At 45.1% G+C, this 27,200-nt stretch overlaps 2 protein-coding genes across 4 annotated transcripts in view; one reads left to right on the top strand and one right to left on the bottom strand.

Moving 5' to 3' along the window:
- DDX23 (DEAD-box helicase 23) overlaps window positions 1-15,737 on the top strand; it is a 20,767-nt gene extending 5,030 nt beyond the window's left edge. The window contains exons 2-17 of the mRNA XM_027844420.1: window positions 4,659-4,867; window positions 5,999-6,103; window positions 8,346-8,439; window positions 8,546-8,611; window positions 8,732-8,870; window positions 9,106-9,239; window positions 9,328-9,440; window positions 9,677-9,820; window positions 9,904-10,129; window positions 10,374-10,519; window positions 11,384-11,561; window positions 12,126-12,368; window positions 12,810-12,961; window positions 13,324-13,432; window positions 14,123-14,297; window positions 14,816-15,737. Of these exons, the coding sequence (XP_027700221.1) occupies window positions 4,659-4,867; window positions 5,999-6,103; window positions 8,346-8,439; window positions 8,546-8,611; window positions 8,732-8,870; window positions 9,106-9,239; window positions 9,328-9,440; window positions 9,677-9,820; window positions 9,904-10,129; window positions 10,374-10,519; window positions 11,384-11,561; window positions 12,126-12,368; window positions 12,810-12,961; window positions 13,324-13,432; window positions 14,123-14,297; window positions 14,816-15,039 (2,457 nt within the window). The 3' untranslated portion in view covers window positions 15,040-15,737. The remainder of the gene's footprint in view (window positions 1-4,658; window positions 4,868-5,998; window positions 6,104-8,345; window positions 8,440-8,545; window positions 8,612-8,731; window positions 8,871-9,105; window positions 9,240-9,327; window positions 9,441-9,676; window positions 9,821-9,903; window positions 10,130-10,373; window positions 10,520-11,383; window positions 11,562-12,125; window positions 12,369-12,809; window positions 12,962-13,323; window positions 13,433-14,122; window positions 14,298-14,815) is intronic.
- A 1,271-nt stretch (window positions 15,738-17,008) lies between these two features.
- CACNB3 (calcium voltage-gated channel auxiliary subunit beta 3) overlaps window positions 17,009-27,200 on the bottom strand; it is a 17,254-nt gene continuing 7,062 nt past the window's right edge. For 2 of the 3 annotated variants that reach the window (XM_027844477.1, XM_027844476.1), the window contains exons 2-13: window positions 23,110-23,232; window positions 22,821-22,943; window positions 22,045-22,160; window positions 21,855-21,913; window positions 21,564-21,583; window positions 20,914-20,994; window positions 20,588-20,646; window positions 20,304-20,413; window positions 19,727-19,878; window positions 19,342-19,437; window positions 18,944-19,093; window positions 17,009-18,452 (exon numbers count right to left, since the gene is read on the bottom strand). In XM_027844477.1, coding sequence (XP_027700278.1) covers window positions 18,138-18,452; window positions 18,944-19,093; window positions 19,342-19,437; window positions 19,727-19,878; window positions 20,304-20,413; window positions 20,588-20,646; window positions 20,914-20,994; window positions 21,564-21,583; window positions 21,855-21,913; window positions 22,045-22,160; window positions 22,821-22,943; window positions 23,110-23,232 — 1,404 coding nt within the window. In that variant the 3' untranslated portion in view covers window positions 17,009-18,137. Of the gene's footprint in view, window positions 18,453-18,943; window positions 19,094-19,341; window positions 19,438-19,726; window positions 19,879-20,303; window positions 20,414-20,587; window positions 20,647-20,913; window positions 20,995-21,563; window positions 21,584-21,854; window positions 21,914-22,044; window positions 22,161-22,820; window positions 22,944-23,109; window positions 23,233-24,541; window positions 24,601-27,200 lie in introns of those variants that run through there. The other variant, XM_027844478.1, reaches the window with a different exon arrangement.

Below are 27,200 nucleotides of genomic sequence, written 5' to 3'. Positions count from 1 at the left end.
CAGTTTTGCTAAATAGGTGATTCTTGGTTGTAATCCTAGCTCTTTTGCCCTCCAGAATATCCTGTTCCAAGTCCTCCGATTCTTTAATGTAAAAGCTGCTAAATCCTGTATTATCCTGACTGTGGCTCAGTGATACATGAATCGTTTCTCGCCACTTGCAATATTTTCTCCTTAACCTGGGAGCTCTGGAATTTGACTATAGTATTCCTGGGAGTTTTCATTTTGGGATCTCTTTTAGTAGGTGATCAGTAGATTCTTTCCATTTCTATTTTATCCTCTGATTCTAGTATATCAGGACAATTTTCCTAGATAATTTATTGAAAGATGATGTCTAGGCTCCTTTTTTGATGGTGGTTTCAGGAAGTCCAGTAATTTTATTTATTTATTTATTTTGGTGAGGGAATCAGGGTTAGGTGACTTGCCCAGGGTCACACAGCTAGTCAGTATCAAGTGTCTGAGGCTAGATTTGAACTCAGGTCCTCCTGACTCCAAGGTCAGAGTTGTGTCCACTGCGCCACCTAGCTGCCCCAGTAATTTTTAAATTATCTATGCTGGACCTGTTTTCTAGGTCAGTTGTTTTTTAATGAGATATTTCACATTGCCTTCCTTGATAATTTCTTGAAAGATGATGGCTAGGCTCTTTTTTTAAAAATTAATTTATTTTGGTTTATCAGCAATCACTTCCATAAGCTTTTGAGTTTTAAATTTTTCTCCCCCTCCCTCTCCAACTCCCTCCCCAAGATGGTGCACAATCTGATGTAGGCTATGCATATACATTCCTATTAAACATATTTTCACATTAGTGATATAAGAATTAGAACCAATAGGAGGAACCACCAGAAAGAGGAAACAAAACACAAATGAAGAAAAAAATTAGCAAATAGTATCTTTTTTTATCATGGCTTTCAGTTAGTCTAATAATTTTTAAATTCTCTGTCCTGGCCTTATTTTCCAGATCAGTTGTTTTTCCAGTGAGATATTTCACAATGTCTTTTATTTTTTCATTCTTTTGATTTTGTTTTATGATTTCTCCATTTCTCATAAAGTCATTAGCTTCCACTTGCTCCATTCTGATTTTTAAGGAATTATTTTCTTCAGTGAGCTTTTGGACCTCCTTTTCCATTTGGCCAATTCTGCTTTTTAAGGCATTCTTCTCGTTGGCTTTTTGTGCCTCTTTTACCATATGGGCCATTCTGTTTTTTAAGGTGTTATTTTCTTCAGTATTTTTTGTGTCTCTTTCACCAAACTGTTGACTCATTTTTCATGATTTTCTTGCATCACTCTCATTTCTTTTCCCAATTTCTCCTCTACTTTTCTTACTTGATTTTCAGAATCCTTTTGGGGCTCTTCCATGGCTTGAGACCAATTCATATTTTTCTTGGAGGCTTTGGATGTAGAAGCTTTGCCTTTGCTATCTTCTTCTGAGTGTGTGTTTTGATTTTCCTTGTCACCATGATAACTTTCTGTAGTCAGAGTTTTTTTCCATTGCTCATTTTCCCAGCCTATTACTTGACTTTTAACTGTTTATTGAATTTGGGCTCTGCGTCCAGGGTGGAGGGTGCACTGTCCTGAGCTTCAGAGGTTTTGTGCAGCTGTTTTCAGAGATACTTCTAGGGACCTGTAAGTTTTCAGTTCTAACAAGGTGGTATGAAGAGGTGTGTTTACTACTCTCCTGACCTATGTATGCTCTGATCTGTAAGCGACCACAAGCACTCTTTTCTGCCCTGGAACTGTGATGAGGTTCCCTGTTCCACCGTGGCTGCAAGCTCTGATGTGCTAGTGCTCCTCCTTGTTCTGGGACTGCCATCCAGGACTGTGACCTGGATCTGAGTATGGTCAAAGCAACAGAGGCCTACCTCCCCGTACCAGCAAAGAGACCCCTGTAATCTCCTGACTAGTTGTTTGACTCCCTTTACCATCTGTGGGCAGAGAGCTCTGGAAGTAGCCATTGTAGCTGCTGATTCATTGATTTCCAAGGCCTGCTCCTGGTTTGTTGGGGCCTGATCTGTGCTGACACAGCCTGCTCTGAACTGTGCTCCACTCTCACCCGCTTGTGACAGGCCTTTCCTGCCAAACTTTTAAGTTGTCTTGGGCTGGAAAATTGTTTCACCCCATCCTTTTGTGGGTTCTGCCACTCCAGGATTTGTTTTAGGGCATTATTTAAAGGTTTTTGAAGGGGTTTTGAGGAGAGCTCAGGTGAATCCCTGCCCTCTCTCTGCCATCTTGGCTCTGCCCCCTGAGTTTGAATCATTTTAGAGACATCTAGGTTGAAATGTCCAGAAGACATCTGGCAGTGTGGGATTGAGACTCCAGAGAGGAGAGGGACTGGATGGGACTAGGTAAATATATCTGAGCATCTCAAGGCACTTTAAAAAACTCAGGGTGAGGGTCATTGATAGTGGATGTGTGTTCATATTTCGAATTATTTTCTTTATTATTTTTTAATTTGGGGTGGAATCTTGTCAGAGCTGATTAGATTGTCATTGTTTTTACCTTGTAATATGAGGAATAGGTTAGTTAGACCCACCTCAGCCCCAGAGCCTGAGACTAATTACCACATTACCCTTACTGCTTTCCTTTTGTTTTCTTAAATTTTAAGTAAACATTGTACATTATACTGTCTTCAATCTTTGGTTTCTTTGCAGATTATCTTTTAAAGACACATGTCCATTTTGCGAGGGTAGTTTGCTTAAAATTAGATAAAATATAAGCTCCTGGAGGGCAGGGACTATTTCATTTTTGTCTTCATCTCCCTAGGGCTTGCACAGTGCCCAGGCTGGAACTCAGGTGTTCCATGCTTCTTGGTTGATGGTGTTGATGATGTAGATCCATTTAACCAGACACGTATATAAACTGCAGTTGCAGTATGTCGTAAAGGGGGAATATCCTCATTTCCTTGCAATCTGGAGCTCTGACTCTCCCCTCAAAATACCTCTCATACGTTGACACTTGCCCATCTAACGTAAAGAATATTAACTATTAGCAAAGCTTACTTTATTTTTTAGATAAATATAAATAGAATTTCAAATATTTTTCCTATACCCCAGCAGATCATTTTGCATACCCCACTTGGGAGACTGCTGGTCTAGGCATCAGTGCTAATGAGTGCTAATATTTAACTAGGGTATTTGTAATAGAAATAGGGTAGAGGGGACAGATGTGAGAGATATTAGAAAAGTAGAATCAACAACACTTGGTAACTTATTATATGAAAAATGAAAGTGGGGAAAGAATCAAGGAATCAGTGTAACTCAGGAATGTTTGTTGAGGGTCCTTATGGCTCTGGAGAAAACAGTCTAAAAGCTCTGCTTGGTCAAGGACACAGCTCCCCTGACTCACGCACAAGCACTATGGGAACAGAGGCTGTATCACCCTGAAGAGCTCAAATACCTTGAGTGTAGGGCTTCATTGGGGAAGGAATTGCCATAGTCCTCCTGCCTCTACCACTTGGCCCTGTGGAGCAAAGGCTACTTTAAGCAGGGAGAAAAACCTCTATACCAGCAACTTCCACAGAATTTTCCTTGGGGCTACATAGAGTTGTAGTATCATAGATTTAGATTTGGAAGGGACCTCAAAGGGCCCTCTGGTCCAGCTCCCTCGTTTTTACAAATGTTAGTGTATAAAATGGGACAGTCACCAGCATACTTCCTTACAATGTTAATAAATCTAGTGACACAGACCATTATAGAGAATTCGTGATTTTTCTCTTCTTGTTCATATACCTTTATGGACACAGCTACCTCCTGCACTTTGAGTGTGACCACTTTGTGGTGAGAAGTTAGAGGACCAATAATCTAGACTTGTAGAGGATGAAATCCCAGATTATGAGTGGGTTTGGTGGACCAAGTGGCATTTGGAAACACTGAGCCATAGTGAATAAAAGTGGCAGTGTTGTTCTCTTTAGGTTGGGACTTGAGAGTGCCCCAGATAGAAGGGGGAACATCACTTTTGCTCAGCCCTTTGATGAGACAAGGTAATACAGACAGGATGGCAGTTGAACCAGGTAGTGAGATCTGTTTGGCCCTAATAGCAGTATTACTTTCCAAGTCTCAGGTCCTTGGGAGAGTGAGATCTGTTTGAGTACGGGGAATAGGACCCCAGGACTTCTTGTTCTGCATGGTACTGTTTTCTTAGTCTGACCTAAGGTAAGTTGTAGTATCCAAAACCAGGTTTCTTTTGAGATCAACAGCCTTATGGATTGTAATTCCAAACCTCTAAGTTTTTCTTTAGATTTTGGTAGCTGAGTGGTAGCATTAAGTACTGAGCTTGGAGTCAGAAAGATTCAGAATTCAAAACCTGCCCTAGACACATTCTAGCTATGTGACCCTGTGCGAGTTATTTAACCTCTCTCAAGCCTAATCTTTTCATCTCTAAAATGAAATAAAATGTAACATCTACTTCACAGGGTTGTCACAAGAATCAAATGAGATTTTGTGTGTGTGTGTGTGTGTGTGTGTGTGTGTGTGCCATAAAGCATTAAGTAAATGTTAACTATTACTATTTTTACTGTCCCCCCCCAGCATTCTTTCTGGACCTTAGACATGTTATTCAGGTCCAAGTAAGGCTAACTGACAGCATTGTCCTCAGATGTCCAATTTGAGGTGATTTTGTGGTTTAGTAGCACCCTGTTTCCTTACCACCACCTTGTCCATCAACAGATGGCAGGAGAGCTGACTGATAAGAAGGACCGTGATGCATCGCCTTCTAAGGAAGAGAGGAAAAGGTCACGGTCCCCTGATAGAGAGAGGGAGAGGGACAGAGATCGAAAGTCTTCCCCTTCCAAAGATCGGAAACGTCACAGGTCAAGAGACAGACGACGAGGAGGCAGCCATTCTCGTTCACGTTCCAGGTCCAAGTCCACAGAGAGGTAAATGTGCCTGGTGTGGGGGAAAGAACTGGAGATTCCAACTCATGCCCACCCTAGCCCTTGGGATGGCTCCCATGGTTCCACATTGCATTTGTCACAGAGTTAGGCCTGGTATGAGCACAACAGACAGCCAGCTAGGCTGTGGCAAAAAGGAGTGGGGGAGTGGGGCTGGAGATAGAAGACCTAAGGCTAGAAAACTTGGTTGTTTCAGAGGCCCACAGGTAATGTTATTTTGTGTTAAGTTTAATTATACTTGTTAAAATGAAGATTCAAAACCTCTTGTGGAAAGTAACACCAATGAGAATTTAATTCAGTTGAATTCAATAAACATTAAGTACTTGCTATGTACAAGGCATTACACCAAATAGTTAGGATATAAAAATGACATAGTCTCTGTCCTAAGGCAGAGAATTCTCTGTTTGGTGCAGCACAATACAAATCAAGTGATAGAAATGTTTCTGTAAATCATATTTTGTTGCTATTTACTTTGTGTGTTGAGGGTCCGGTGTGGAAAAGCTGAGAAAGAACTGAAGATTTCCATGGAATGTAAAGACTATAGACCAAGTACATATTCATACAGCACTACAAATCACACTCATCTCAATAACGTGACCAATGATTTTACAGCCATTAAAAGCACAGAAAGTATTGTGATTATTATTAAAGGCATATAAGTAACTAATTTTGTTGTGCTGCTCTTGTTACAGATCTAAAATTGAAATAAACTACTCTTTTAAGGGTAAAATTGTGTTCATACTTGGCAAAATTAATGGAGATGATGAAAAATTTCAAGCCTTTGCCCAAAGTGCATATATGCCTTGGCCCAGCTCTATTTCAGTACATCCCTTACCTTTATCCTAGGTCATTTGGAGTTATTACCAACACCAATCAGCTGTTGTTTGTCACTTAGCAACTTCTTTCTCCCTCAGTATAATAACAGATCTACATGACTGCTTTAGATCTCATTCATGATCTCCCTAAGAGCTCTATCTCCCAGTTTGAGGAACATTTCTTTAGTGTGATAATGAAGGAAAATATTGCTTGAGGTAAAGGAAAAGAGAGAGGAAAGGGAGATTCTTATGGTTGAAGTAGGAATAACGTAAATGATTCCTTAAATTTGTTATCTTTCAGAGAAAGGCGACATAAAGAGCGAGATCGAGACAAGGATAGGGATCGAAACAAGAAGGACCGGGACAAGGATGGACATAGACGAGATAAGGACCGTAAACGATCCAGGTAGATGAGAAATAGGAAAAGGACTGAGCATGAACTCACCTGGCCCTTTGCATCTGCGTGATGAGTGGCCTGAGTTCATAGAAAAGCAGATTTAAAGTACTGGCACATAACCTCTCTTCTTTCTTTGCAAGAGTGGGGGAGCTATGAGTATGGAACATTTCCTATTCTGTTAGACATGGTTGATGTGTTTTGCTGAACTGCTTTTTTTTTTCCTTTTCCTTTTCTTTGTGACAAGGGATGGCTTGCTGGGTAAGGGAGTGGGGAGGAATAGATTCAGAAATGAAAGTGATATAAAAATATGAATTAGCAATAAAATTATATAAAAATCAATGAAGCATTTAACCTCATGGGGTGACTTTGTTCATATGTTACTTTTTATTAAAAAGGCATTTGAAATTATGCAGTGGCTGCTACTAAGCTCTACTAATTTAATCTTTTGCTGTATCTGAGAATGTTTCTACTTTTGATCTTCTCTGTGTATATGCCTTGTATTGAGATCTCTGGGTCAAAGGAGATGTAAATTTTATTCACTTTCTTTGCATAATCCCCAATTGCTTTCCAAAATGGTTGGACCAATTTGCAGTTCCACCAATAACACATTAGTGTACCTGTCTCTCCATGGCATCTCTGATCTTGACTTTTTCCATCATTTATTATTATTGCCGATTTGTTGGATGTGAGGTGAAACCTCAATTTTTTGTTTTTGTTTTTGATGTTTTTCTTACTATTAGGAACTCAGGATAGTGTTTCATGTGATTGTTAATGGTGGATGTGAAGTGAAACACCAGAGTTGTTTTTACATTTCCCTTACTATGAGCAACATGGGGTAGTGTTTCATATGATTCTTAATAGTTTGAAATTCTTCTTTTGAGAGCTATTTGTTTATATCCTTTCATCACTTATCGGGAAATGGTTCTTGGTCTTACGTATTTGTGTTAGTTTCCTAGAGATCTTGGATATCTGATGCTTATCAGAGATATTTGATGCAAACTTTTTATTTTCCCAATTTGTGATTTACCTTTTATCCTAGTTGCATTGATTGTGTTCATGCAAAAGCTTTTCAAATTTATATAATCAAAATTATCTGTTTTATTTTAAAAGATCTATCCCTTGTTTGGTTAAGAATCCTCCTAGCCAGAGTCATTGTGAAAGTTCCCTGATCTTATTTTCTTCTAATTGTTTTTGTGGTTTGATCTTTGATAGTCAGACTAGTATCCATTTCATACTTATTATGGTATATGTGCAAGATATTGGTCTAAACCTAATTCCTACCACATTGCTTCCCCTGAACAGTACATATCAAAGAGTATTCTTCTCCAAGTATTTTTATATTCCTAGGGTTATCAAACACTGAATTACTACATTTTAATTTTTTAGATTCTTCTTCTTCTTCATTTCTTAAAATTAATTAATTTATTTATTTTTGGTGAGGCAATTGGGGTTAAGTGACTTTGCCCAAAGTCACACAGCTAGTAAGTGTTATATGTCTAAGGCTGGATTTGAACTCAAGTCCTCCTGACTCCAGAGCTGGTGCTCTATCTACTGCGCCACCGAGCTGCCCCCTAGATTCTTCTTATATAGCCTTTGACTTTAGATGTAATTTTAGGGGGGAAAAATACAAGTCTATTAAGTATCTATCAGTTTTGTTATTGTAATGACTTAGTGCCTCAATTTATTCACAAATGAATAAGAAATAATGTTATACTTTTCCAAAATGCTGATATTTTGGAGGTCATTTCAGATTCTTCATAGCTTAACCTCAAGTGGAAGACTTTAGGAGAAAAAGAATGGTGCTAGAGGAAGAGGGAATATTTGTTAATAAATGGGAAAAGGACTGCAAGGGCTCTTGTATGGGATATAAGAAGTCATTTATGTTAATTTGGGATCATTTACAGATAAGTAAGATTTTTTTTTCACGCCTACAACCAATTTGGAGAAAATAGCTTTGACATTTGTAAAGGCCAATTGAGGACATTTCCTCATATTGACTTAGCCTCTGAGGGAGCAAATTCAAGTAAAACAAAGAACAGAGATTCAGTCCATGTTCAGCTATAGACAAGGCACAGTTGTCTTGCTTGCCATGATTCCCTTAAGAGGTGGTTGATTGGCAGGTCTTGTGGCATTCTGACTCTTCCTCGGCTTTTCTGTCATGCTCTCTCTGGGGTTCAGTCTGAGCTTGCATAAATAAAGGGCCTGAGACAAGGCAGTAACGTGGGATTTTTCTCTTCCCCTCCCCTTGAAGCTTATCCCCTGGCCGAGGAAAAGACTCTAAATCGCGGAAGGACAGAGATTCCAAGAAGGATGAAGATGATGACCATGGGGAAAAGAAGCCAAAAGTAAGGGAATGGACAGATTCCTTTACTTTACTCACTGCCACTTGATACCGTCTTCAGAGAAAGGAGAGTTTTATGTGCCAGTAACAGGTACCATTTATGTCTGCAGGCCCAGCCCTTATCTCTGGAGGAACTTCTGGCCAAGAAGAAGGCTGAAGAGGAAGCTGAGGCCAAGGTAAGAATTTCAATGTATGGATTGTTTCTCTGTGGAAGTCCTGTTACCTCGAACTCTGGGTTTACCCCCTTCCTTTCTCTGGATCGGTTAGATGGTGTTGTAGCTTTATCATTTTTACAGCCCAAGTTCCTCTCTAAAGCGGAAAGAGAGGCTGAAGCACTCAAACGGCGGCAGCAGGAAGTGGAAGAGAGGCAGAAGCTGATTGAGGAAGAGAGGAAGAAAAGGAAACACTTCCAAGACCTGGGCAGGAAAATGTTGGGTGAGTGTGCTTCTAGATGAAATGATGTGGGTTGGATGACAGAGAGACTAGGGAACAATAGAGACCTCTTGGATCTTGATATGTGGGCAAGATGAAATAGTAGATTTGCCATGAAGCATAATTCTCCTTATACCAGGACTTATTTTCTTTCATTTTTTCCTTGTTACGGTGCTTATTTTCCTGTTCACTTCCTTCTTTTCTGCTAACCCTTCCTTTGTTTTCTTCTGGCCTATAGAAGACCCTCAAGAGCGGGAACGCCGAGAACGAAGGGAGAGAATGGAAAGAGAAACGAATGGCAATGAGGATGAGGAAGGGAGGCAGAAGATCCGCGAAGAGAAGGACAAGAGCAAGGAGCTACATGCCATTAAGGTATCTACCTCACCAGCCTCTCACTGAGAAAGTGAAAAGGGCTGGTGGAACCTAAGCCTCACCGTCAGTGATGTGTTTTCTCGTGCAGGAGCGCTACCTGGGCGGTGTGAAGAAGCGGCGCCGTACGAGGCACCTCAACGACAGGAAGTTTGTCTTTGAGTGGGACGCCTCCGAGGACACATCCATAGACTACAATCCACTGTGAGTGGCTTTGGACTCAAAGTCTTGGTCCTTGTATGTGAAGATACCCCTAGAAATGGTGGAGTGGGAATGATGAGAATGAGTCAGTAGCAGACGGGAGAACCGACTGACTGGAACAGTGTTCCTTGCCCTGTTCTCCTGGTCAGGAAGAGGAGCTGAGGTTTGTCGCTCTTCTGCCTTCCTGACTTGCTCGCTGAACACCCACTTGTCCTGTCCTTTTCCGTTCCAACTCCCAGGTACAAGGAAAGGCACCAGGTGCAGTTGTTAGGCCGAGGCTTTATTGCTGGCATTGACCTGAAGCAGCAGAAACGGGAACAGTCACGTTTCTATGGAGACCTGATGGAGAAACGGCGAACTCTGGAAGAGAAGGAGCAAGAAGAGTAAGTGACCAGTGCTGAGGGTGGCAGGGTGAAAAGTAACGTCCCTACAGAAATGAGTGTGAGGTTCCTGATTCTTCTCTCAGGGCACGACTTCGGAAACTTCGGAAGAAAGAAGCTAAGCAGCGCTGGGATGACAGGCACTGGTCTCAGAAAAAGCTGGATGAGATGACAGACAGAGACTGGCGCATCTTCCGGGAAGACTACAGCATTACCACCAAGGGTGGTAAGATCCCCAATCCTATCCGCTCCTGGAAAGACTCTTCACTACCCCCACACATTCTGGAGGTCATTGACAAGTGTGGCTATAAGGTGAGTGGAGCCAGGGAGATCCTGTGTGGCATAGGTACAAGAACTTGGCCTCTTCCCTACCTGCTGTCCCTTCTGACTAACTGGGCATTCTCTTTCAAAAAGCTTAGGCCTGTTGGTATTTCTATTTATTTCCTATGTCCCTTTACCTTAGAACCCCACTTGGTGAGTGTATCCCCCACTTGAGCACCAGCCCTGGCAGAATGATCCTGTATGGACTTACTGATCCTTCCTTGGGTCTCTGCAGGAACCAACACCTATCCAGCGCCAGGCAATTCCTATTGGATTACAGAATCGTGACATCATTGGTGTGGCTGAGACCGGCAGTGGCAAGACAGCAGCCTTCCTTATCCCCTTGCTGGTCTGGATAACCACCCTTCCCAAAATTGACAGGTGACACATGATGGAGTGGATGAAGCTGGGTGGAAGAGGGCAGAGGCAACAAATGAACTGTCTGAATTCTTTTTTCTGCCTCTTCAGTGAGCAGGCCCCCTCTAAACATGGATCCATTGAGGGGTTCTCCACTGCAGAAGGTCTTAAATGAGGTCCAGAGCAAAGGAGTAGGACCACAGACAGGGTCACAGGATATAGGACTTTATAGCTGGAAAGGGACTTTCAGGTAATCTAGTTCAACCCCCTATTCTTCAGACAAGGAAACTGAGGCTCAGAGAGATTTAGTAGATTATCCAGGGTCACATAACTAGTGAGAAAAAGAACTGTCACTGGAATCTAGTTTTTCTAACCCCTAGTTCAGCACTCTTCTCTATCACTCAGGCATGGTGAAAGGAGCTGACACTGTTGAGAATATAGAGGATGATTTAATAATTGTTTTCTAGTTTGTGAGGGGTAAATGGCTAATTTCTGTTTCCCTTAACATCTGAACAAGAAAAAACAGACTTAAAGTACAGAAGGAGAGATTTAGTTTAAACATTAGGAAGAATTTCTTGGCTGTGCATGGTGTGAAGCACTGGAATAGTTGATGAGTAAAATTTTAGTATCTTCTGTTCCAATGACCTTAAGAATAGGAAAGACTTTCTTCTTCCTAGGCTAGGGCTAGGCCTGTCCTGCCCAGAGGTGGGTGAGAAATTAGAAGAAGTTGGAGAGCCCTGCCAGTCTAAATATGACCCTTACTCTGCAGCTTCCCCTAAGGATGATTGTACCTCCTTAAGACCTGCCTGCAGAACAGGAAGGAGGGAAGTGGTCTATTAGAGGTAGAACTGAGGTTTGATGACAATGGGGTGGTTTCATTTGTCACAGGATTGAAGAGTCGGACCAGGGCCCCTATGCGATTATCTTGGCTCCTACCCGTGAGTTGGCCCAGCAGATTGAAGAGGAGACTATCAAGTTTGGGAAACCCTTAGGTATCCGAACTGTGGCTGTCATTGGTGGCATCTCCCGAGAGGACCAAGGCTTCAGGCTGCGCATGGGCTGTGAGGTTTGTTTGTTTAGCCAGCAAGCCAACCATCTGGTTCAGGGGAATCTCCATTGTGTCAGACTTTGGTGCTTGTTTGAGAGCTCCTTCTATGGGTATTTAGTGGAATTAAAAATAATATGTCTTACCTGGCTAATTGACACTCTATAAACCTCTAAACTCACTCTGGGAGTAAATTTGCAAGTTCGAAATGTGGTTCTCCTCCCAGAGTTGGAGAGGGAAGGATGAAGCATCTCTTCAGAAGAATTAGGGTGCTAAGGCCCAGCCTTTCTGCCTTTGGTTGCCTGCCTCTATCCCTCTCTTTATAGAATTCCACCTTCATATGTCCTTTCTCCTTAGAAAGTTCCCTTGGATCTTATCTCTACTCACCCTCCTCACTTATTTAGTTCATTCATTCTTGGAGGAATCTGAAGTGGTTTTGGGAGGGCATCATTTTTGGCCGCTTTGCACTGCCAGACATAGTTGGGCTGAAATGCATCAGGGGTAAAAATGTCCCAGGATTGATGCACCATTCCTCAGGAAGAAACTATAAATGGGAAGGAGAAGAAAAGAATTGTCTTCTTGCAGATTGTCATTGCCACCCCAGGAAGACTGATTGATGTGCTTGAGAACCGTTACCTCGTCCTGAGCCGCTGCACCTACGTAGTCCTGGATGAAGCCGACAGGATGATTGACATGGGCTTCGAGCCAGATGTGCAGAAGATCCTTGAGCACATGCCTGTCAGCAACCAGAAGCCAGATACAGATGAGGCTGAGGATCCAGAGAAGATGTTGGCAAACTTTGAGTCAGGCAAGCATAAGTACCGCCAGGTAAGACTGGATCTCTGGACGAGGCTCAGGGGGTTTGGGCATGCTCCAACAACCTGCTCATCCTGAGGGTACTTTTTTTGCCCAAGTTGGTGGCAGAGAAGACTGTTAACCAGGCATGATACTGTGGCACTGAGGATATGATTAGGCAGTGGCTTTGGAGGCTAAGGCATTTAACCCAGACCTTTAAAGAGTTCTTTAGTGTCTAACAAGTATGACTCCATTGTTACCATTACCCTGAAAGTCAAGAGCCCATGAGAGCTCTCCACTCTTTAAATGACATTATGGTTTTCCTTGTTTTTTTTTTTCAGCATTTTAAGGCATAAATTTCATTTTAAAGCTAATATTCATACATAGCACCTTAGGTCCTGCAGCCTAGGTTAAACTGTCAGGTGGGAGTGAAAGGATATAAAGGATTGAGATGGTAGTCTTTTTTTCCTACAGACAGTCATGTTTACAGCCACCATGCCTCCAGCAGTGGAACGTCTGGCCCGCAGCTACCTGCGGCGTCCGGCTGTGGTGTACATTGGCTCTGCAGGCAAGCCCCATGAACGTGTGGAGCAGAAGGTGTTCCTCATGTCAGAGTCAGAGAAAAGGTACAAAGGGCAGTCTGACTAGGGTAAGATGGGGTGGGAAGGGTCTCTAAGATACCTCTCATCTGAATCGGGGCATAGATAACCAGAGCTGGTTTGGGAGTGAAGTGTTGATTAGAGACAGAGTGAGGAGGGGACTAGGATGATAGATTTTAAGACTCAGAGTGGTAAATTGGGGTTGCTTACTCTGCTCTGCTATTTTTCCTTTGCCAGCTAGTAGTGCCAGGCAGCCTTGGGAGCCTACATTGGGGTAAAGTAGGTCTTTCCATTGCAGGCCCCTTTCCTGTGGTTCTGGGTGTCCAGTCAGTGGGTTGGAGAGCTCATTTGCAGGATCCTGCCTTTTACTCATCTTTCTCTTAATCCAGGAAAAAACTCTTAGCAATATTGGAGCAAGGCTTTGACCCACCCATCATCATCTTCGTCAACCAAAAGAAGGGCTGCGATGTGCTTGCCAAGTCCCTAGAGAAGATGGGGGTGAGTGTTGGGGGAAGAAAGAAACCTAGACTGATGGGCACTGGCCACAAACTATGGGATTCCTTTCTAACCCTTTTCTGTCCCTTTTTCAGGATCCTAGAAGCCAAGGACAGTATGATGGGAATGATCTCAGGGTCAGGGAGAGCCACGTCAGCCTAGCAGGGACAACCGCAGCAGTCTGTGGTTGAGTCCTCTTCAGATTTAATGGGGCTAGGAAAGATTCTTCACTGCTTCTGTCAGGGGTCTGGGAATGCAAAGTAAAGTGGGCCTCTAAAAAGCCCAGAGTTGGGGATGAGGTCAAGTCCTACAGTCCAGGCTCCTTCTCTCTAGTGGTGGTGATTGAGTGTATTCCTTCCACTGCACTCTCACCCTTCACCAACTCAGTCCTGTATATGTCCCTCTTCTTCCCATCCCCTGTCCTGCCTGATCTCTTCATTCTCCCCTCTGCTTTTCTTCCCATATTTACCCCATCCGACCCTCCCACTCTTCATCTTCTCCTTTACCCATTCTGATTTCACTTCTCTCAGTCATTCTTTCTCATAGTGCCTCCCGCCTCGGGTACTGAAGTATTCGCTTCAGTTCTGCTGCACTCTCCTCCGAATCAGGGTCTCTTTTCTCAGTCCCTTCAGCAATGCTTCTGTCCTTTTCTGAATGAAGTACTCTCTCCTGACCTTCTTCCTCTCTCCACAGTACAATGCTTGCACACTGCATGGTGGGAAGGGGCAAGAGCAGCGTGAATTTGCACTCTCCAATCTCAAAGCTGGTGCAAAGGACATATTGGTGGCCACAGATGTGGCTGGTCGTGGTATTGATATTCAGGACGTATCTATGGTTGTCAACTATGACATGGCCAAAAATATCGAAGGTAAGAAGGAAATTAAGTTGCCTCAATCCAGAGTGTGCCGTGACAATCTCTCAAGCCTGTCATTCCCATTTGGCCACTGCTTTCACGTCTAGCACTCAGTATCAAAAGGTGCTACCTCCAGGAAATCCTTCTCTCCAGCGTTTTCAGCTAAGAGCCACGTTTGTCCCTCATCTTGGGAAGATCTTCAGCTCTTTCTCCTACCTTATCTTGCTTTCACATCCCAGTGATCTGGACCCCTGTCCTTTGGGGGAAAAAATAATGCCCCTAGGATGTTGGGGGAAAGAGTGGGGCAAAGGTAGTGGGATGTGGAAACAAGTCCTGAAGTTCTAAATTGTGGCTCCTGGGACAGTCCCAGCCAAACAGTCTCAGGAAAATGAAGTGCCCTGGAGGACAAGGAGTAGCAACTCCAGATGCAGGAAGAACAGCAGGGTAGAGTTTCCAGATCCCACTTAGCCAGGAGATAAATTATTAATGAAATGGACTTGTACCTAATTATAACCTTCTCTCCAACTCTGCAGATTATATTCACCGTATTGGACGTACAGGGAGAGCAGGCAAGAGTGGTGTAGCTATCACCTTTCTCACCAAGGAGGACTCTGCTGTTTTCTATGAGCTGAAGCAGGCCATACTAGAAAGCCCTGTGTCATCCTGTCCCCCAGAGCTGGCCAACCACCCCGACGCTCAGCACAAGCCAGGCACCATCCTCACCAAGAAACGTCGGGAGGAGACCATCTTTGCCTGACTCCGCAGCCCTTTCCCCGGGAGATGCTCTGTGGCTTCCTGCTGCTGCTTCTTTTGGCTTCCCGCTGGGTGATGGAGGCTGACGGGAGCATTTAAGACCATCCTGCCTAATCCCACGGACAGGTCCCGATGCCCGTGATTAGGGCTGTAAGGGGAGATGACGGGTGGGGGTTAGAGTAGTAGTGAAGTAAACAGCTGCAAACTCTGGCCTCACCATGCCCATCTGTGGGCTCTCCTAGGATAGTAGAGACTTCCCTCTGGCTCTTGGTTGGGCATTGGGTTGGCATTTTCCTCTAGACTGAAGAGGCCCCTTGGTGCCTAGATGGAACCTTCTTTGGCACAGTCTTCTGATTGCACTAAGCCACAGCAGCGTTGCCTGGAGTGATCTGGGGGTACTGATACCATGAAGGCTCTTTGACATTGGCAGCTTTTCTTCATGGTCACCTTGATCACCTTTTCCCATTTGGCTTATAAAGCAAGTCAGGAGCATTTGACCTGTGTATAGCTGCTGTGCCAGGGAGAAAATGTTCTGCATACTCAGGCCACTTCTGGCCCAAGGGGAATATTTTTTTTTAAACAGATATTGTGGGGTCAGAGTAGGACTGCTGTCTGAATCTCAATTACTAGCTGTGAACAGTTCTGTTTTCTATTCTCTGAGATGAAAATTTGTATGTTCTGGGAATAAATATATAAACATTATGTATGTGTTTAGTCAGTCCTGGGTCCTGGCTCACCTCCTAGACATTGCCTGAGATTTTGAAGACAGAAACAAAAGAAAAACCTAGTTTCTAGATATATGTGGGAATAGTATGGGAGAGCAGGGCTCATTTTTACTAAATTCATTTGGAGTCAGTGCAGATCCAAAAGGGCATTGGAAGGGTTGGAAAAAGGAACTGACATTGGAACCCAGAGAAGACGTGCACCAGACAGACTTAGGAGCATTCTATGTTTGTATGGGGGTGCTTTTGTGAGATAAACAGCAGGATGGCAATGATGTCCTGCCCTTATTTCCATGAATACATTGAATATCCTGCAGGGAGTTTTGAGGTAAAAGGGCAGCCAGCTTGTTGGTGTGTTTTTGAAATGTGGGGATGGTTGATACCTCAGGTAAGAGCACAGTTGTGTCCAACACTGTGTCCTTTTAGCCTCAGGTCCTTTGTGGTTATCTGGAGTTCACTGCCCACAGGAAAAGATCAGGGAAGCAGGGCCAGGACTGCTTTTCCTGGGCCATGGTGAATTCCACATGCTTAGAACCAGACCTGTGCCAGTGCCAGCAGCTCAAGGTAAAAACCAGTAAGATAGTTTATAACTGGGAACCTAAGCTAAAGACTTAGTACCACACTCCCTCCCATGATAGCTGCCATTCACTCACTGTTACTAACGTACCTTTGCCCATCAGAAGGGGCTAGACATATTCTAGGAGGAAATGGAGTCATGACTAAAGGAATACTTGATGTATCTAGTCACAGAATCTCAGTGCTAAATTGGCTTTGAAAATTTTTTAACCCAACTACCACATTTTGAGGCCCAAACAGATGAAATGATTTGCTTCTGAGTTACCAATATTGTTAAGGGAAGAATCCTGGCCCATTACACTTTCCATTATGCTGCTCATAATCTAAGTTACAAAAGGATTGTGAGTTTAGAGGTGGAAGGGGACCTGGCTGTCTATGGCCTGGGGATCCTGAGTCCCTGAAGAAAAGAAATTAGGAAACATGAGACCTAGACCAAACCCCGCCTCCTTTCTTCCTCATTCCCTTACGTTCTGCTGAATATTTCTTCCTCTAAGTTCTTGGATATAGCAGTCGGCGGACAACGTAAACCTCATTTCTCTCCTCTTTGTCCACTAACTCGGTGGGTTCTTTAGGGAAAACTAGATAATTTCTTCATTCCACTCCAGACATCAGTCAGCCAGTATGACATTCATACTCAATACAAAAGACATTGACCCTGGGAAGGATGGGGTGGGGTGCAGTGGGGCAGTACATGATATTTATTGGTGATGACAGCGGGGTGGAGGTCATGGCCACGTGGGGCTTGGGCTCAGCTACACAGTCATATGGGAGGGATGCAGTTAGGTTGTCCAGAAGCCAGAAGAGACTCCCCACCTCTGCTCCTTTTCTCTCCTCTGGCCTAACTGTAACTTAAATAGTTGTGTATATGAGGCAGGAAGAAAAATTTGGGGTCCATGGCCCCCATTGGTCATGACAGGATAGAGAAGGAATTAAAGGAAAAAGGAGCAGATGAGGGGCCCCAGGAGTGTTCAATATTCTCAATGCTGCTACTTCCCTACTAATTCCTTTTTGACTTCTGTACCCTTGCTTCTCCTTCCCCTCAGACCCCAGTTTTGAAGGGTAAACACTCAGGTCAGAAGAATCCTAGAAGATGTGAGCGCCCACCTGTCTCCTGTTCTTGACTTTATTCCACCCTACGATCTCCAAGTGGTCCCTTTCTCTCTCCCCAACATAGTTTGGTGATTGCTCTTGTCATCTCCACTCCTATCCCATCCTCCACACCTTGACCACTGAATGGATGAATAGAAGCGAAATTCAGGTGTGGAAATGGGGTGATTGTCTCATTTCTTGTGTGTGATTTCAGGGCTAGAGGGGTCCTATAAGGACCCCAAAGTCTGAATCCCTTGGCCGATGGAGCAATAGGACCCTTACTCTACTGGACCTTGGCACTGTCCCTTGCCATGACCCCTTCTCATCTCCCAGTCACCTTTGGGGGGACATCCCTTTCCTGAGTCTGGAAGAAATGGAAGGCCATTTCTACAGGAATCTTGGACTTAAGGGTGCTGCCCAGTGAGGACAGCTTCTTGTGCGGGAGAGAAGACAAAGGTGCCAGGGGTATAAAACTGTATACAGCTAGTACTTGGAAAGTGGAGAGCATGGGGGTCCCTAGCCCAGAAGGTAAAAGGGCCACCTATAGCTCTTGGAATATTGGGGTCCAGAGCTGGGCAAGGGGACCTAGGGGGCTAAGCCTAGTGCCAGCCTAATGCTAGCTTAACTCCAACCTGCCGGTAAGCTCGTGCACTGCTATTCCCCATTTCCTGCTCCGCTCCCTTGGACGGACCAGGGCAGGGCACGAGGGAGGAGTTCAGTAGCTGTCCTTAGGCCAAGGCCGGTTGCGTTGCCAGTTCCTTTCATTGTAATTATGCTCCGAGTTCCGGGCCAGGAGCCGGTCTTGAGGGTCCTGTCCATTGGCACTGGGTAGCCCTGATGTGTGTTGACGATGTGGCTGGTACAGATCTTGATAGACGTCGGTGTACTCGTCCTCTAGATGGTGAGAACTTCGCTGAGAAGATCCAGTCCACGCTTGGTGTGAGCTCTCACTGGCCTCATCTGAAGGCATCAGGCTGTCCCGCTCCAGGGGTGAGCACTCTCCTCCTCGCTCCCCCAGCAGCTGCTGGTTCTGGGCATGACATCAAGGCAAAATCAAAACTGACTTCCCTCTCATCCTTTCCCCAACCACATTCTAGGCAGGCAGAGCTTGAGATGGGGAGGAAAGAGGAACTAGAATGAGTCTCTTCCTGACCACACTTAAGGTGATTTGCTTCCTCAGAAATGGGGGACTGGAATTTAACCACACTTTTCCCAATCATCTCTATGGCACTGCACCCAAGTCGGAAAGGAGATGAGTGCTGTGTTTTCCTCTCCTCCCAGGTATACACAGGTCGAATTCTCTTGACTTTCCTCTTTTCCACCTATATCGCAGTTTGCCTTCCCTGCCCATCAACCCTTCATCCTGTCTTGTTTCAGTTCTTCCCACTAATAGAAACTATCGGCTAAACCAACTCATTGTCCCTTACTCCCCAGAGACTTGAAGACTAGTATGTCTGTCTTGACAACAGTTTAGAAAGGAAATAGTAACTAAGGTACTTGGTCTGAGGGCAGTCTGGTCACCTGAAGGTCAGAGATGGCACTGGGTGGGCCCAGCAGGCCGGGCCCTGGGGCTGGGTAGTGAGTAGCTCTCCAGTACACTTCCAAGTACTCAGCCAGGTGCTCACAGGCATCTTCCAGCTGGTTTTCATCCAGGATCACATCAAAAGATTCCTTGGAGATGGGGGCAGGAGGGAGAGGAAGGGAGCAAGCATGAGACATCACAGATCAAGTTGGAAGGGGTCTCAGAGGTCATCTAATCCAACTCCAGCATTTTACAGATGAAGAAACTCAGGCCCAGAGGGGTTAAGCATCTTGCCTAAGGTTACATATGAAGATCCAAGCTGCTGCTTCCATACTGCCCACAATCCACCCCAACCAGACCCTAAAAAGTAAAGTTGGAGCAGAGTTAATGCACTCACTGGTGGGCACTGTACCAGCTTGTCATATGCCATCATCTGAACATTCACGTGTTTCATCTGTGACTTTCCCCGGGAGCGGATCAGACGATGAAGCACCTAGGGGACGAATCAAGGGCACAGTGTCTCTCGGGACGGGTCATGAGTCAAATTGGGCATGATGTCATTTGAGGAAATGAGGGAGGTTCTGGGTATGCTGTCTTCAGGGACATGAGTGGAGCTGGGTATGGTGACTATGAAAGATATAAGGGAAAATAAGCCCAGCTGCCAGTGGGCAGGAAGAGAGCACAAACATGCTTCAGACACCAAGTTAAGCAGGCTCATCCCTGGTAGGTTTGGGGGACCCAGATTGGCACCATCCCCATCCCCCTTGCACCTCCCTGCTGACCTTGGGTGAGGACACTTTGACATATACGATGATGGGGGCCAGAGAGGTCTTAGCCAGCTGGGCAGGGTGGTTGATGGTGTCGGCATCCAGCACTACCAGCTGCAGAGACTTGGCCAACTCGAAGATCCGCTCGATCTCACTCTGCACCTCAGCTGTGGGGGGAGTGGTCAGCAGGTTCCCCCCACCCCCAGAGGGGGAAACTCCAGGACTTTGGGAGGTTTCCAAGAGTCTACCTTCCCCCACACTGCCTTGTGACCATAAATGTTTTAGATTGTAAATTCCTTGAGGGCAGTGGCTATCTAATGCGAATCTCCAGTACCTAGCCCAGTTCCATATACTCGTAAGGCTTAAATATTTGTTGGGTCGAAGAGTTTCTTAAAAACATTCTGTTTCAGCTTTCTGTAGGACTGAGAGTGGGAATGAGAGTACCTTGGTAGGAATGGGTGATGGGATGGCATTGTAGCATGGGTGGAGCAGCAATGGGATGTGATGAGGTTGAGAGCAAATGGAGGGGGTAGAGGGAATAAGGCATCTGGGAACTAGGAGGAGCTTTACGTGAACTGGGAAGGGTTCTCACCAATGCTGGATCGGGCTGTAGAGCGTTCAATTATAGTTCTTTTGCCTGGGTTGTTGAGCACCGATCTCTTTGCCAGAGAGAGGTCAGCTGTGACTCGAGTAATGGAGATCCTGGAGAGTAGAAGAAATGGAATGGAGGGTCACTACTGGACTATAAAGCCAAGAGAGCTCGACTCCTAATGCCTCTCCAAGTTTAGCCACTAATTACCCCCTCAAAAATTACTGCATTGCAGGCACAGTGGATTAGGGAGTGTGACTCCACTCTATATGGCAGGTGAGACTCACCTGCCATCAAATCGATGCTTGAGAAAGTCGAAGAGTGCCTTCTGCATCATGTCTGTGACCTGATGGGTTAGGGTATGGAAACACTTAGATTGATTGGATATAAAAGCCCTGTAGAAAGAGACAGCATGCTCCATCCTCCATAACATGGTCCCTCACTCCCATATATCCATTATTCCACTGGGTAGGGGATCAGATCTCCTTGTTGCCTTTGGCATTCTCTGAGATCTTGCCATGGGATCCATGCCCTGGACAGTGGATGTCTCCAAGGGGCTTGGGGCACATAGTCAAGATGGGGAGTTGGACTGACAGACCACTGCCCTACTTACCTCATAGCCTTTCAAGGAAGGCCCCACAAGCACCACAGGTCGCATGGAGGGTACCACATCATATGGGGGCACATGTTCTGCCTGAAGAGGGCAGAGAACATCACAGCCACATGAGGTCCCATCATTCATTAAAGGACACTTCTCCTCCCTAATGCACTACGTATGACTATTCATTGGATATGGGTAGGATAAATAGGGTTGAGGGTAGCAGCAGGGAGGTATTGGAGGGCAAGCAGAAAATCAGGATGCCTTGATCCTTCCAGACCTCTTGTCCTCAGTTTCCTTCCTTGCTCTGCTTCATTTCCTAAAATTAGAGGTCCTAGAGTTGTAGAAAGTGTATAAGATGGAAAGGTAGGGGGAGAGAGGTGAAGGTAGGGACTTGCCCTACCATGTGGAAAGTGAGGAAGGGTTTCCTCTTCAAGCTCTGCCCTAAGTTCTCAGCTATATTCTCACTATCCTCCCCTCCTGAGAGCTCCTAGATTACCCTCCCCACAAAATTTCTCCTGGATTGGGCAGCTGACTCAATTTCCACTTCCTTTGTTCTGGCTTAGAGGAGAAGAGGGGTACTGGGGAGCCTGGTGGGGGGAAATTCTAACAGTTCCCCATAAATTCTGAGCCTCCCTAGCCCATGACCCCATCCTTGCACTCACCTGCTTTTGCTTCTGTTTGGCTTTTTGGAAAAGGAAATAAGAGACTGAGGTTGGTGAGGGGGGAGGGAGCCCTGGGAGAGACATGGTGGCCCCTGTCTTCCCCATACCCACACCCACACCCACACTAGTCAATGGGGTGAGGGTGGCCCCAACTTGTGGGAGAGGTGCCAGCTTCCCCCAGTACTATACCTTTCCCTCCCCTCACCCTCTTCCCGATCAGCCATTATGAGAAGATCTCTCCCTCCCGCCTTGGACCCTTTATCCACCTGAAATGGGAAGGGAGGAGATTACCTAGAGATGGGGGAGGGGAACGGCGGTTGCCGATGTCACCAGACGGGTTCCCAGATCTCCTGAAGTTAGACCCGGATTAGAAGAGTGGAGTGGGGAGGAGGGTTGAATAGAGAGAAGAGAAATGTAGACTGTAAGTGGCTCCTGCTTTTCAGTATACTTAGCTCTCCCAATATTAATGCCTGTCCCATACCTCGCCTTCTGTTCTTGCTTGAGACGTATGGTTTCCAGATGCTGAGGGCTGGGGATGAAGGCAATATCCCCACCCTCCTTCACTAGCCTCCCAATCCACCAGTCATTGTTGTATTTCTAGAAACAGATAAGGAAGGCAGTTCAGGAATTTGGAAAAAGGTGCAGGAGAAGAGGCAATTACTTCCTCATTTCTTCTCCACAGTTTTAGATCCTAAGTTTGGAGCCAGAGAATAGGTCAGTGATTTGGCCTGGGTGGAAGGCAAGAAGGGAATGTAATAATAATAGCTAGCATTTATAAAGCATTTTAAGATTTGAAAAACTCTTTACATATTATATCTCATTTGATCTTGAGCAGAATTTGAACTTATGTCTTCCTGCCACCACATTCCTAGCTTACTCCCCTGAGCCACCTAGCAGCCTCCAGAGGAAAATGAGGGTCTAGGGGATTTGCTCAGAACCTTGACCCCTTCTCATCCCAACAGGGTGTTAGGGGTTCTTCCACCTCATCCCTGACTCACCCCCCAAAGATGGGGAAGGAACTGAGGGGTGTTCTCCATAAGTTTCCATGAGACCCCTAGGAAGAGGGAAGTGAAAGAAGAGAAATTAAGGGGAGGAGGCAAGGAGAATAGTAAGAGTTGGTGAGGTTGGGGACCTAGTCTTTGGGGATTGGAGAGTTAGGGTCCTAATGTTCAGATGGTAATTTGAAAGTTCATAGGGGCTGGAATCTCAGTGGGAGACCTAGGAAATTCAGGAGACTGGGAACAGGACAAAGTTCACCTCTTTGATATGCAGGAAATCTCTGGCTTCAAAGTTGACGCCTGAGCCCTGGACAGGGCACTCCTCATCCAGCACCCCACAGTAACTGACATTGGTCCTCACAGCAAATGCCACTGGTTTGTGCTAAGAGAAGGATTAGCAAAGAATACAGATGAGAAGAAGGGCAAGGAACTCCTCGGTTTCTGAGTTTTCCTCCTTCCCTAACTCGTGGTACTCTAAGAGTAAAAGTAAGATGGATGGGGAAGGCCAAAGAATCAGGAGTGACAGGACAGGTGGACATACTGGATACCTTGGCTCTCTCCAGCTGCTGCTGAGCCTGGCTCTCCACCTCTCGACAGGCACTCTCCCTGTCCTCCTCCAGGGAGGGGTATGAGTCCAAAGAAGGTCGGCTAGTATAGGAATCTGCTGAACCCTAGGTGGAGAGAGAGGCAGTGATCCCAGGGTTGAGCACTACCAGAGAGGATACATCCTATATAAAGGCGGTATGGAGACTGCAAAAGCCAGGAGAGTACCCTGAAATTGTTATAATACTCTCCCTCTCACCTCTTCCATGGGGAAGGAGGAGGAGGGAGAATTGCCAGAATTCTATTGTCCTCACACTATCACATGACCTCATAGCTGGAGCATCAAGTTATAGAAGCTGGTCAAAAAGCCACCAAAAGCTGTGTTTGCCAGGATCTACTCTGTCCATCCCCCACCACACTTGGACTTGAACTGCTAAGCTAACTTATTAGTACTATCTTTATATAATACCTGCTATACTTCCTTTTTTCCCTCTCTTCCCTGCTTCATCCTGTCTTTCATGGCAAACAGAGGAAACCCCAGACACAGGGTTAACACCCAGGAATCCTGTCCCTCTCCTAAAGGATCCGATTGAATAGTGCCCTTTCAAGATACATGACAGTCATAGGGAGCTGGCTGAAGCACAACAACAACAAAATCAGATATGCATGGCACTGACCCTCTCTTGTCTACTTATACCCATCTTCTCCCTGGGCACTAAGATCCCACCCTCTTCAGTTCCTGCCTCCTCTCAGGTTGAAAAGGGAAATATGAGTGCCAACTTCTGGTAGTCACTTCCTGGTGCCTTCTCCTCCCGCATTTGTTAGGGCATCAGAGCTGGGTGCAGCTCCAGACTAAGCCAACACAAAGCTGTCTCCCTTGGCATCAGCTCCCAAGCACCTGTGAGGAAAGGCCCCACCTACCCACCTGACGTTCTTTGACCCACCCTCTTACCATCCCCACAAGATGCCAGGCTCTAGAGAGACCTATGCTGGTGCCAAGCAACTCAGGCAAGGAGAATTTGGGGAAGGTACAATTGAATTACTTGGATTCCATGATGTTCTAGATGCAGTGTATCCTTTCTCTAAAATCAAGGGTCCTTGAGTGTAAGGACAGTGAGTAGCAGATTGTTGAGTGTACAGGATTTTCTCTGGGGCTTAAGAAAGAAACAAGAAATAGAGAAGGGCAGATAACTGGACAAGGAATCTTCCTATCTTAGTTTCCCCCTCTATGAAGGGAGCCCCTCAGGATAAAAGTTTTGAACAGCTTTGTTCACAGCATTTAAAGTTGGACGGGACTTTATTCAAACCCCCACAAGATATAGATGAAGAAACTGAGACTCTGAGAAGCAAATAGCATGTGGTTACACTGATAACAAGCAGCAGAGCTATTACTTGGATTCAGACCTCTGACTCTAAAGTCAATGCTCTTTGCCTTACATGATGTCTCCATTTCACTGCATTGAATTGCTTCATTGTATCTAGAAGACAGGAAATCTTGAGTCTGATTCTGTTCAAGGGATGAAAAGTTTAGATGAGAGACAGTTTGCTAAGAGAATAGATGGAGGGGCATCAGATCAACTTCCTGGATATTCCTAGGCTTACAAACATAGCCTTAGGACTCCCGTGTACCTTTAAATCTAAGAAAACTTTTGACAGAGGGAGCCAAAGCTTCTTGATCGGGGATAGAGACCACCTAGGTATGAGAAGAAACCGCACCTGGGACACAAATCTGCCCTCCCACCATAGCTTTCCATTCCACATAAGGTCCAGTCTCCAGACGTCACATTCTTTAAAAAAAAAAAAAAAGGTGACCTGGAACCATGGGAAAAGGATGATGGAGACTTGATTTTGATGGAGTCTTTGATTTTACACAAAAGAGCAACCTACTCACTGTGCTCCACCTTCCCTGAGAGTAAAATAATAGAATGGAATTCCCATTTATTCATTCATACAATAAACATTTATTATACCCCTAGCAGTTAGATGTCTTCTTAGGTTTGAAGGTAGGCCTAATTCTGCTAAGGGTTGGACTATGGGAATGTCCCTCAGTCTTATGGCATTTAGAAGCATTTGGAGACTCCCTTCCACTACCACCCCAACCCTCAGTCACTGTTATATAAGCTGTCTCCTCTTTCTGCCCCCTGGGCAGAATCAGGAAGAATCATTTGGGTATCTGACCCACAAATGTTCATTCTTTATTAACTACTTACTTGAGAGTCAGCTTCATTATTTTCTTTCACCCACCCTCAAGTTTGAAGTGGTTTCTCTGTCTTTCATGGCACCTTATTTGTACCTCTTGTGGACACCTATCCTAACATTTGATTTCCTATAATATTTGCCTTTTATTCCTCTCTGAGAATGTAAACAGGGATGATCTAATATTTATTCTATGTCCCTCCTCCAGTATTCATGTTGGACATATTCTATGTCCCTCCTAATTCATGTTGGTATCACTCCTAGCACAGTGACATAGTAGGTAACGAGTTTAATATATGCTAGGATTTGGAGGAGGATTAGAGGATCTCAGTTTGTACCTTCAACCTCGCAAGTAATTTCCCGCATGAAAACTACATCCAAAACACATATCAACAATTCATCCACTCCCAGCCTCAACTTACCTACCTGTTCGGGGCATCGAGATTAAATTGTTCTCCTTCCTCCCTTGCCCCCACTTAAAGGTGGGAGATGAAGAATTGAATTAATTTATGTTGACTTAGTTTTAGGTTATAAATAGATGTCTCTAAACAGATGGGATCATGGATAAAGATCACAGACCCAGAATTGGAAGGGACCTCAGAGGTCTTCTAGTTCAATTAGAGATGAGGAAACTCAGGCAAAGAGAGTTTAAGTCACTTGTCCAGGGTCATTTAAGTAGTATCAGAGGTGCCATTTGAAGGCAGCTCTTCAAACTCCCAAGCTAGTACTTCTTCCTCTGTGTCACACACCAGAGGCAATATGGTATAGTAAAAAGAGTACTGGAATTGTAGTCAGTAGACCTTTGCTCCAAACCTGACTCTGCTGCTTACTAAGAACTTGACCTCAGGCAAATAATTTCACCTCTCTGGGCCTCAGTTCCTTCATCTGTAAAATGAGAGTGTCGGAGTAGATGTTTTCTAAGGTCTCATCTAGTTTAAATCTTATGATCTGCTCTTAGCGCACAGACCTAGCACCCTGCCATTACCTTGGAGAAGGCAAGGCTGTCCTGCCAAGCCAGACCCAGGAGACCCAAGTTCTTTCTTTCCCCTCACACAAGGCAGCCAGAGGCACAGTGCTGTGGAGCTGCTGGAAGTTGGCATGGTGCCCTGGTGGTGCCCCCCTTGCCTGGTGAGTGTGTGGGCAGGCTGCAGCACCGCTCTTGCCTGGCACAAGGAAAGGAAAGAAGGAAGATGAGCTTGTGGATTTATTTAGAGCCCGGATCTGCCTCCTACTGCTTCAGTGGGGACCCTGGAGAGAGGGAGGATTGAAGTAGGTTGAGGGCATTGGGGGAGGAGATGGTAGATCTAGGAATCAGAGTAGGGTAGAGAATGGGCATGGGGCCAGAATGGCCAAGATAAAGGCTTCTCCGCTTAACATCCCCATCAAGTTTTCTCCCTCCTTATTTTTATTCCTCTTTTCCCAGTGACATTTTTCTGCCACTTGCCTAAACTTTTCAAAGAAATCCTCTACTCATTCACCAGGGATAAGAAAGACCTGCCAGGTCCCTCTGGCCTCAAACATCCCTTCTCAGGCATAAGCTGACACCCTGGGTAGTGCCAGCTGCCCCTTCAACAAACAGTACAGATGAGACCCATAAAGCATGGGACAATGAGTCAGAATGCCAGACAATTAGCCCCCTGTGGTTCAGCCTAGAGCAAAGGGAACCCCCAACTGGGAGCATTGTGGGTACCACTTGTACTCTTAACTCCCTTATCAGGATGTACCACCTGAATCCCTCAGGCCACATCTAACCTAGGATTTGGTTAAGGTCAGGAATGGATGGGAGAAGGCTCGAAACTTGCTCCTTCAAAAACCTCTTTGACTAACACCCTAAATATCTGCTACCTTCACTTAGAATCATAGAGACATCTTTTGGGACATTCAGGAATTTCTCCATGGA

This window comes from Vombatus ursinus, unplaced genomic scaffold (assembly GCF_900497805.2).
Source record: "Vombatus ursinus unplaced genomic scaffold, bare-nosed wombat genome assembly UNPS02014941.1, whole genome shotgun sequence".
Taxonomy (NCBI): Eukaryota; Metazoa; Chordata; class Mammalia; order Diprotodontia; family Vombatidae; genus Vombatus; species Vombatus ursinus.
This window is presented reverse-complemented; position numbering and strand designations above follow the sequence as displayed.